Genomic DNA, 11,281 nt, shown 5'->3' on the forward strand with positions numbered 1-11,281 from the left:
CAGCAAGAATGTCCTGGATGGTTATTCTGTTGTTGGGAATTCTGATGACATGCGTACATTATTAACGTTACTAGCATTTGGTAGGTGTTTCTTCTTATTTTGATTAGGTTTAAATGAAACCCTTTTAAATGACATGGCAACTGATTATGTTTTCAAAAAATAATTGGGGCAGCATAAAGAGTTGGACAGCACTTTGTGACATTAAAGCATTAAAACTTTTTTTCTTTTCTTTTTTTACCCTTTTTGGGTTTAGGACTAACTATGTTTTTTTTTTAACTCTCCACTGGACTAGGCACTTACCAAGTGTTTGATCTGAACATCTTTCTCTTCAGTGGTTTATGAGCGATAATTGTGAAATTCACAAAAACTAGAAATAAAGATCAAGAGATGAAATAGCTGTGCAATAAAGGGTTCCTCTGATTTTGTGTAGGTTAAACTTGGAAAACTTTCAGTTTGTTCGTTCCCTTCATGCTTGTTTGCTCAGCTTTGGTTCTAATTCTTTTTTCAAAAGCATTTGCGTCACCTCTCTTAGGTAAGGCCTTCTGAAATGCAGCCTTAAACAACAGTACGCATAAAGGACTAAAATCATCTACATGACACCCCCTGTGCAATTGATGATGTGACAGCAGGACAGCCCTAAACCCTCACAGACTTCAAGAAAGTGCTCATCAAAGTGTGTAAGTCTATGATTGTGGACAGTGGAACATATAAATGACCAGTTACTGCCAGCAATCTTGGTTAACAAGACTGTATTCGAAGACTGTGGGTGCATTGCACAAGCACAGATGTCTGCTATTCAATGCTAAACATCAGACCATTACAATATTAGGATTTCACCGATATAAACAAGAGACTTCTTTGGATGTATGTACACTCTGATAGAAGTCAGATAACTGCATTAAAAACAATTCAAACATGGTGGAGAGGTGCAATCCCATGACTGAGATTAGTGGAGATGAATGGTGGCAGACAGCTGCAGCTACAACCAACTGTGTCAGGATCCATCTGTCAGCCAAAGCAGCCATCCCCTTAACTTGAAGCCTCACGTTGAAATGGGTATGTTTAAAAAAAATTATATCTTGTATGTGTAAGTGGAAAATTGGTCATTTTTCTACGTGACTATAACATGCCGATGTCTTCTGTGAACTCTCGATTTGTAACAACTTTATAGTTGAGCGTCTGTGTGGATTGACTCACTTTTGTTTGCAACTCCATGATCTGTTTTTGACATTTCTACACTGGCTTCATTTGTCAGCTCCAAAGGTTAACAACTTGGACTTAACGTAAGTCAGGATGAGAGATAAAGAAATACAAACGACATGTATACATCATGTTTTTCTTTGCTTGAGGTGTGACTGGCTAATCTTCTTCTGTGGTTCCTAAAACAGGTAGTGACAGAGGATAGACTCATGATGTTGACTTTTTTGAATTGTATTCTCTTATCCCATGTTATCACCTAACCTAGTCTCTAACACAGTCTGATATTACTTGTAATCAGTGTTGGGTGTAATGCGTTACTAAGTAACACGTTACTGTAATTAAATTACTTTTCCACTGAAAAAGTAGAGTAACTAATTACTGTTCATTTTTAGGTATTTTAATTACAGTTACTTACAATGTACTTGCGTTACATTGTAAAATAATTAAACTCGCTGAATATCATTATTCTTCTTCTGAGTGATCCTTGTTCATCATCCATGGATAACACCGCGGCAACTCCTGCTAAGCAGGCAAACCTTGATTTTACTTCAGCAGCACAGAAAGCGTGTCACGGTTCTGGGTCGGTTCGACCCAGCATTTTGGAGTTGTTATGTTTTGATTTTGAATGATGGATTATTACTGGTGGTGGTGATGATTATGATGATGATAGAGTATTATTAGAGTTCCATGTTTCTGTTTGTTCATGTTTAAGGATTTGTTCTTCGGTCGTGTCTGCTTAGTATAGGTCTAGTTCCATGTGTCATTTTCTGTCTCTATCTCAGTGTTGAGTCGGCGTCTTTGTGTGATGGTTTCTTCTCCTCGGAGTATGTGGCAGAGACTAAACACAATCACAGACTTTAGAGGGAAAACCAGCACACCGCAGACCACGGCCTCTCTGTGTGAGGATCTAAACGTATTCTACGCTAGATTCGACACAGCGAACACCATGAGACCGGACAGTGTGCGCACCGCGGATGACGTCAGTGCGCACACTGTGTCTGAGGAGGATGTGCGGAAGTACTTCAGGAGAGTGAACCAACGCAAAGCTACTGGTCCGGACGGGATTCCCGGCCGCGTCCTCAAGTCATGCGCGGCTCAGCTGGCTGGAGTGTTTACACACATCTTCAACCTTTCCCTCTCTCTGTCTGTAGTCCCAGCCTGCTTCAAAATGGCCACCATCGTCCCTGTACCCAAATCCTCCACCATCTCCTCATTGAACGACTGGCGACCTGTAGCCCTGACCCCTATCGTGAGCAAATGCTTCGAGAAGCTGGTCAGGGACTTCATCTGCTCCGCACTACCCGACTCACTGGACCCTCTACAGTTCGCATACCGCCACAACAGGTCCACTGATGACGCCATAGCCCTGACACTCCATGCTGCCCTGTCACACCTGGAGAAGAGAGACACGTATGTGAGAATGCTGTTTGTAGATTACAGCTCAGCATTCAATACCATCGTTCCCTCAAAGCTGGACAGGAAACTGCAGGATCTAGGACTGAGCACCTCCCTCTGCAGCTGGATCCTTAACTTCCTGTCTGACAGACGCCAAGTGGTCAGACTGGGCAGCACCACCTCATCCCCCATCACACTGAACACTGGTGCTCCACAGGGGTGTGTACTGAGCCCTCTCCTGTACTCACTCTACACCTACGACTGCACGGCCACTAACAACTCCAACATCATTGTGAAGTTTGCGGACGACACTACAGTGGTGGGTCTTATCACCAACGGTGATGAGACGGCCTACAGGGAGGAGGTCAGCGCCCTGACCCACTGGTGTCAAGACAACCATCTCACCCTCAACGTCGCAAAGACAAAGGAGCTGATAGTGGACTTCCGGAGGTGCAGAGGAGTACACACCCCCATCACCATCAACGGCGCCGCTGTGGAGAGAGTGAGCAGCTTCCGCTTCCTTGGTGTACATCTGGCTGAGGATCTTACGTGGTCAGTACACATAAACAAGACAGTGAAGAAGGCGCAGCAGCGCCTCTTCTTTCTCAGGAGACTGAAAAGATTCGGCATGAGCCCCCGCATCCTCAGGACCTTCTATCGCTGTGCCATTGAGAGCATCCTCACCGGATGCATCACCACCTGGTATGGCAACAGCACCGCTTACAACCGCAAAGCTCTCCAGAGAGTAGTGCGGTGTGCTGAACGGATAATTGGAGGTGAGCTTCCCTCCCTCCAAGACATCTACAGGAAGCGGTGCCTGAGGAAAGCGGGGAGGATCATCAAGGACTCCAGTCACCCCAGCCACAAACTGTTCAGACTACTTCCATCAGGAAGGAGGTTCTGCAGCATCCGGTCCCGAACCAGCAGACTGAGAGACAGCTTTTTCCACCAGGCCATCAGACTGCTGAACACGTCATAGACACCTCACCCTCACTACTGGAACTTCAACATTATGCACTCCATACTGTACATTAATGCCACTGTTTTGCACATACCAACCTCTGTATATTTTATATTTTATATATCTTATTTTATTGTTTACTCTATTTCATTTGTAAAACATGTATATACACACTCACACACACACACACACACACACACACACACACACACACACGTAGAAAAACATATTTAGTACACACATTCAGTAATGTATATACCTTTATATATGGTACATATATTTATTACTTTTTAGATTAACCATTTTTATATTTTGCTTGTTGCACGTTATTGTATTTTGCACAACTCTGTTGCTTGTGAAGCTTGCACACAAGAATTTCACTCGCATGTACTGTACCAGTGTACCTGCACATGTGACGTGACAATAAAGGTGATTTGATTTGATTTGATTTGATTTGATTTGTTTCCTGTTTTATTGTGAAGGTCTGCGTCTCATGTGAGTGTGTTCAGTTTTACCTCTGTCTCGTCTTTTTGATTACTCCCAGCTGTGTCTCCCACCTGTGTGTAATCTCCCTGTGTTTCTCTGTGCGTATTTAAGTCGCGTCTTCTGTCATTGTAGTTGCTGGTCCGTCTGTGTGTCCACCCTGCTCCTTCTGTGTGTTATCCCTGCTGTTTACCGTCATCTGTGGACCCGTGGAAGCCAAGCTTCAGCAGCTTATTTCTGATCACCCCTGGCTATTGGACTCACTGCACCCGCTCGCACAAAACTTCATTCTCCATGAACTCCACCTTCACCCCCCGCCGTTACCGCTCGCCCGCTCGCTTCCACGGAGGACGTGCCGTCTGAACCGCCAGACGAGGAATTACCCGGCCCGTCGGAGCCGTCTCCGAAAAGAAAGCGACGTTCACGCCGTCGGCGCAGCACCCCACAGCCGGATGTCGGGACATGTAAGCCACCGGCAGTGGTGAGCGAGAGGGACACTGTTTTTGCTTTTTCAGAAACAAGGACAATTTATTCTGGGGCCATTTTCTGTGTTTCCACTGAGGATAATAGTGGTTTTTCTATGGCCAGTGCTTCAAAGACTGTTTTTCCTGAGCCCACGCTCTGTGTTAATGACTGTTTCCACTCTGTTGTTCCCATGCCCGGAGTAGCTGAGCCTAGCACTACGAACGTGGGGAATTTAAGTGTCAGGGAAGCTTTCTTGTCTCCGTCAGCTCCTTCAGGGAAAGCAATAAACCTTTCTGAAACATGTTTTTCTGGCCATATTGTCCCATCCTCACTTTCAGTTCAGTCAGCCGCCCACGCTGCCCCCGGTTCAGTCAGCCGCCCACGCTGCCCCCGGTTCAGTCAGCCGCCCACGCTGCCCTCGGTTCAGTCAGCCACTCCACCACCTATTACACCTCCACTACAATCGTCTCCGCTACCTATAGCTCAGTTGCCACGAGCTCAGCAGCCTACCCACTCATTCATTCAGTCACCATCCTCACCGTCTCATTACAAGCAGGGAACACACTTTATCATTACATCTGCTGGTTCACTTAAGCTGGCCATCTCAGAGACAGTTGCTCCCTCTAGGGCCTCCCCAGAGGCTGGGTGTCAGTCACCAGCTGTTTTGGAGGTAGGAAGGTTCAGGGTTTAAGTAGTCATCATCATGGGCTCATCCGATTAGAATGAGACTAAGCAGTCATCAGTCATTTGCAGGTTTTGTCGTTTTATTGGATAATGGAAATGAAATGTAAAGGAAAGACACACATGGACTGCTATCTCTGAAAGGAAATAAAGTATGATTTAAGTAACTCAAAGTAATACATGAACTCAGGAGACTCAAAGAGAAACTCACCTCAGCTGCCGCCCCATGTGGGAGTGAAGGAAGAGTGAGGGGTAGGTGAGTGCAGTCCTTATATAATGAGTGACAGGTGAGTGCAATTAAGGCCAAGCACCACACCCAATTAAAGGTGAGGAAAAGAAACAAGGTGCATCTGGTGAAGTGAATGTGCTAAAAGGTGAGCCTTTACAACAGCCGCCCCCATATTTCTACTGAGAAATATGTTCAAATGATTAGAGTTGTCCTTTTTCATGAAGCGGGGGCAGAGGAATCAGACATACTACAGGTCTAATATAAGTTCAGGGGGTCGACCTGGAGGTCAACACAGGCCAGACAGTTCAGGGGGATGACCATGTAGCCAGCGGTGGCGGCAAAGCAGGTCCAAATGCCAACTGCGTGGGATGCAGCTGCAGGCCCAGACCTGCAGACCGTCGGGCAGTTTTGCAGGTGCTGGGGGTAATTTACGGGGCTTGGCAGAGGCAGGACCAGGTGATGCAGGAGCAGGCGGTGCCCTGACCACTGGCGGAATGGCAGCCACAGGCGGTGGAACTGGTGATAGCGGCACTGCCGGTGACGACGTAGGTACTGCTGATGGTAGAGTAGGAGGTGGCTGAATGAATTCAGAGCCATCAGTGGACACGAGGATGTGCTGGAGCGGTTCTCCTGAACCTGAACTGGAAGATGTGAACAAACATTGGGCATGCGTGGAACTGCTCTGGGGTTGGAAGTCTGTGATCGGACCTTGAAGTGTCCATCCTAAGCGGGTTTTGACTGCTGAAGGAGATCCAAATGGTCCATGTCTAATTGGTGCAATAGGCGTAATAAGGTGGGTATGATCAGAGCCTATGAGCAGTAGTGGAGCTGCTTTGTTAATAAAGGTTAATGGGATACCTTGGAGATGCTTGTATCTCCGTTGGAGAGCTGATACGGGGTAGGTGTGGTCTGAAAGTGCTAAGTGACTTGTAGCGAAGGCATTATTAACTGTGTAAGTTTTCTCTGGATGTGCGATGGGAGAAATCTTGAAACTCACAGAAGAACCTTGAATAGTTTCAACTTCTTGATGCACAGTTCTGAGTGATAATTTTTCAGCTTTCCCAGTTAGGTGGAGATGCTGAGCTGTTGATGTCAGAAGCATGGTGCGTTGGGAGCCATCGTCAAGTACGGCATATGTTTCAAGAGTTCTTTTGCCATTACGCAGGAGCACTTTCACAACTTTTAATAGTACACTGGGACAGTCACTAGGTTTATCAAAGTACAGTGTACTCACTACAGGATTAACTTCAGTTCTAGGTCTCTGATTCACCTCACACAGGATCTGTAGATGTCGTCCCATGCAGGAGGCACATGCTTTCCTCAGATCACACTTTGCAGCCTGATGAGTTCTAGCACAACGCCAACACCGTTTGTTTCTCTTTATCCAGTTTATCTTCTCATCCTTTGTCTTGTTGATGAACTCAGGGCACTTGCTAATGTGGTGTTCAGGTGAGCAACAATATGCACATCTTGCCTTAGTCATTATGATGGGTTGTGCTGCCTGTACAGGATCGGATGGATTTGTCCCATGTAATAGTGTTGTAAGTGGAGAGGTGTACTTACGGGCAGGTCGTGGCTGGTTAAAGGATGAAACCGGACTACTGTCCTTTCTTGGTTGACACTTGCATTCCATTTGCAACCAGGATGAGAACAAAGGTAAGTCATACATCATATCTCCTTGTTCCCTGTAAATGTGACGTTTGAAGCGACTAGAATGCTCTGCAGGCAACTTTTCAAGTAGGCGATCGACATGGGAGCCACAATTTAGTTCTGTCTGTCCTTGATCACCCATAGTGCTAAGCAAACCAACTAAAGCTTGCACACGAAGAGCAAAGTTATCCAGAGTCCGACCATCACCTGCTCTGATAGGAGGAAGCTCCAGTATATTCCGTAGCTCTTTCAATGCTAGCTGTCTTGGTTGCCCATAACGCTCATCAAGAGCTTTGATGGCTTGAGTGTATGGGTCAGGAGCATAGGAAAAGGAAATAGCTAACCGTTTAGCTTGGTCTACTTTCAGATGATCGAGAAGGACATGATATTTAAAGTGCTCTGTCTCATGAGGGTCAAGAAGGTTAGTAAGGGCCATTCGTAACAGCCTATACTGGATTTCATCTTCACTGGTAAGGTCTGGGAAAGAAGGACCCTCAAGCTTATACACATGTGTTCTAGTGCTAGAGGAGTGACCCGAGCTAGCAGTAACAGGTACCAAAGGTTTCTGTTCATGTAAGCCATTAGATGTAGCTGGTTGCTGCTTTAGAGGAGGGTGCTGCCTTGGTTCTGGAATGCAAACGAGAGGTTGAGCGGGGTCTTCATCTAGAGGAACAGCAGGTTGAACACAGGAAATCTGGTGGAGACCTTGCAGTGGTGTGGGAAAAACTGGTCTAGGCAAACCACTTGAAGGAACTGCAGCATCCAATATTGTTGAATTAGGGAAAGGAGGGCTAGCAGCCGGAACTAAACCAGACTGACGGCTAATCTGTGGGGGCTGCAAGGGTGATTGACAGGTTGCTGTATCAATCACTGGGAACTGCTCATGTTGCTGATGCGTTTGGGGAATGGCTTGTAAACCACATACAGAGGATTTGCTTTCATCAGATGAGACAGTGTGAATTGAAGATCTGGAGGAACTGCGAGAATGGGGAGGAGATAACTGAATCATAAATTGCCTAATCTCCCTCATCGTCATCAGGAGTTCCCTCATCACCTCATCTTGATTGGTGGGTAAAGGAGCAGGGCATGCCTCTGGTTGGCTTTCTGACTCCCCGTCAGGATCCTTCAGCCCATGTGTGTCTGTGTCACTATGCTGGCATTCTGTTTGACTCCCTGTATCACATCTAGCACTTCTACTCCCAGGATACTGAACATCATACTGCTGCAGGTGGGCAGGAGGTTGCCTATCATGACTGGATCGTCTCAAACCTTCAGTCAATGGCTGCTGTGAATCCATGATGATAACACTACTCCGGCTCGGAGGACCATGTTTTGGAGGTAGGAAGGTTCAGGGTTTAAGTAGTCATCATCATGGGCTCATCCGATTAGAATGAGACTAAGCAGTCATCAGTCATTTGCAGGTTTTGTCGTTTTATTGGATAATGGAAATGAAATGTAAAGGAAAGACACACATGGACTGCTATCTCTGAAAGGAAATAAAGTATGATTTAAGTAACTCAAAGTAATACATGAACTCAGGAGACTCAAAGAGAAACTCACCTCAGCTGCCGCCCCATGTGGGAGTGAAGGAAGAGTGAGGGGTAGGTGAGTGCAGTCCTTATATAATGAGTGACAGGTGAGTGCAATTAAGGCCAAGCACCACACCCAATTAAAGGTGAGGAAAAGAAACAAGGTGCATCTGGTGAAGTGAATGTGCTAAAAGGTGAGCCTTTACAACACCAGCCAACTCTGGACCCCTAGAGGTCAAGACGCCAGCACCAGCAGCTTCACTGGAGAACTTTACCGAGCAGTCTCAGCCGTCATCCCCTGCTGAGAGCTCCAGTGATTTCGCCCTTCTGCCTCCGTCCTCTGCTGGGTGTATTGGAGAACACTTTCAGCCCTCTAAGGACTGCATCCCACTATTGCTGCCTGAGTCTAGCCACTGTGCTGCTTAGTCACAGCCAGTGTCCACACTGCCAGAGGTCTTTGTACCTGCTGCTTCAGTGTCTGTTTCCACTGGAGGGCCCAGGGAGCCCGTCCAGTCTCAAGCCACGTTAGCTGGGGGTTCAGGTGAACCCAGCCAGCGTCCTGCCTCGTCGGCTGGAGGGCCTGAGGAGCTCGTACAGCCTCAAGTTTCGTCAGCTGGGGGTTCGGGAGAACCCAGCCAGCCTCAAGCCTCGTCAGCTGGTGGGTCCGAGGAGCCCGCCCAGCACCACGCCTCATTAGCTGAGGGTCCGGGGAAGTCTGTTCAGCCGTCACCTGCTGAACAATCCCCTGCGACTTCTACATCGTCGCCTGCAGCATTGTCACCTGCAGCATCGTCGCCTGCAGCATCCACATCACCACCTGCAGCATCGTCGCCTGCAGCATCATCGCCTGCAGCATCGTCGCCTGCAGCATCACCACTGTTTGGTCCCGCAGCCGTCCCGCTGCCGTCAGGTCCCGCAGCCGTCCCGCTGCCGTCAGGTCCCGCAGCCGTCCCGCTGCCGTCAGGTCCAGCCTCATCAGACTCGTCGTCCACACCTGGTCCTGCCTCGTCTGGTCCTGCCTCTTCTGGTCCTGCGGTTGCCACACCATCATGGGACCCAGCTCGTCCTGTTCCGCCTCGCCTCTGCCGGCCGCTTTTCAGGCCTCTAAGTTGGCGTCATGGCCATCGAGGACGGCCTCCGGAAAGAGTTCGTCGCTGCCGCTGGCATCGCGGCCGACCTCCGGACCTGCTCAGTGGCCAACACTGCCTTCCAAGTGGCCGGCCTCCTGATTGGTTTTGTCTGCGCCGTTGCCGTGTGCACGGTCAGCCCCCAGAACTGTTTACCCATCGCCGCCGTTGCCGTGTGCACGGTCGGCCCCCAGAACTGTTTGCCTGTCGCCGCAGTTGCTGTCCGCACGGCCGGCCTCCAGGACTGTTTTGGTCCTTGTGTTGTCAACCCCTGGGTCGACCCCCAGACCTTACTGTGGACTCATGAGTGCTCTTTTGTGTTGGACTGTTTTCTTATGTTTGTGGACTGATCTGGACTCTTGTGCTCCTTGTTTTTTGTTTCGGACCCTCCTTCCTTGACCCCCTCCGCCCGCCCTGGTCTGGTCCTTGGTTTTGCTGTACTGTTTTTGTTTAGGGCTGTCGGGAGCCAGCCCTTGGAGGGGGGGTACTGTCACGGTTCTGGGTCGGTTCGACCCAGCATTTTGGAGTTGTTATGGTTTGATTTTGAATGATGGATTATGATGATGATAGAGTATTATTAGAGTTCCATGTTTCTGTTTGTTCATGTTTAAGGATTTGCTCTTCGGTCGTGTCTGCTTAGTATAGGTCTAGTTCCATGTGTCATTTTCTGTCTCTCTCTCAGTGTCGAGTCGGCGTCTTTGTGTGATGGTTTCTTGTTTCCTGTTTTATTGTGAAGGTCTGCGTCTCATGTGAGTGTGTTCAGTTTTACCTCTGTCTCTTCTTGTTGATTACTCCCAGCTGTGTCCCCCACCTGTGTGTAATCTCCCTGTGTTTCTCTGTGCGTATTTAAGTCGCGTCTTCTGTCATTGTAGTTGCTGGTCCGTCTGTGTATCCACCCTACTCCTTCTGTGTGTTATCCCTGCTGTCTACCGTCATCTGCCTCTGCTCGCCGTCGTTCATGTTCTGGTTCCTGCTCCGTAGTTTAGTTGTTTCCAGTATAGCTTAAGTTTTTCTCCGTTTGCCATTTTTTCCCTGTGCCGTGTATTTCAATAAACCACCTTCTCACCTTTACAAAGTGCCTGCATTTGGATCCTACTTGATTATCTCCACACGGCTCATCTCACTCGCTGTGACAAAGCGTCTGAAGGTGAGCTTAAAAAAATGATTGCAGGCTACATTGTGGAAGAGATGCTACCGCTGTGTACTGTCTTTTAAAGAGTCTCCGTCTTTAAGTATAAGTAGTGTAAGTATTTTAAATACAATATTGACTAAGTAATTAGTAATTAATTACTTTTTTAAAGTAACTTACCCAACACTGCTCGTAATTAAACTGAGCTCTATCTTTAACCACATCTTAACCCAAAAAAGAATTAGAAGAGCTCGGGAACAAAAAGTCCTCTCTCCTTAAGCTTTGAATGGCAAATTTATCTCCGTAACTAAAAAGGTACAAGAACACACACACATACAACAACTGCAGAGTTTCCTATAGCTGTCTACCACCAGGAGTAAATCAATAACATCTACTGTGTCCTAGAACACACACACACAATTCAAAACCCAG

At 47.5% G+C, this 11,281-nt stretch overlaps 1 protein-coding gene across 1 annotated transcript; it reads right to left on the reverse strand.

Moving 5' to 3' along the window:
* Positions 1–5,700: 5,700 nt before the first annotated feature.
* Positions 5,701–8,799, reverse strand: LOC109195822 (uncharacterized). Its single transcript, XM_025901140.1, has 2 exons — positions 8,625–8,799; positions 5,701–8,550 (listed from the first exon to the last, which is right to left on the reverse strand). Exon 2 carries the CDS (start codon positions 8,359–8,361, stop codon positions 5,701–5,703), a length of 2,661 nt encoding a protein of 886 aa, XP_025756925.1. The 5' UTR covers positions 8,362–8,550; positions 8,625–8,799.
* Between the last annotated feature and the right edge of the window lie 2,482 nt (positions 8,800–11,281).

The sequence above is a fragment of the Oreochromis niloticus genome, linkage group LG19, assembly GCF_001858045.2.
Source record: "Oreochromis niloticus isolate F11D_XX linkage group LG19, O_niloticus_UMD_NMBU, whole genome shotgun sequence".
In the NCBI taxonomy this organism is placed as follows: Eukaryota; Metazoa; Chordata; class Actinopteri; order Cichliformes; family Cichlidae; genus Oreochromis; species Oreochromis niloticus.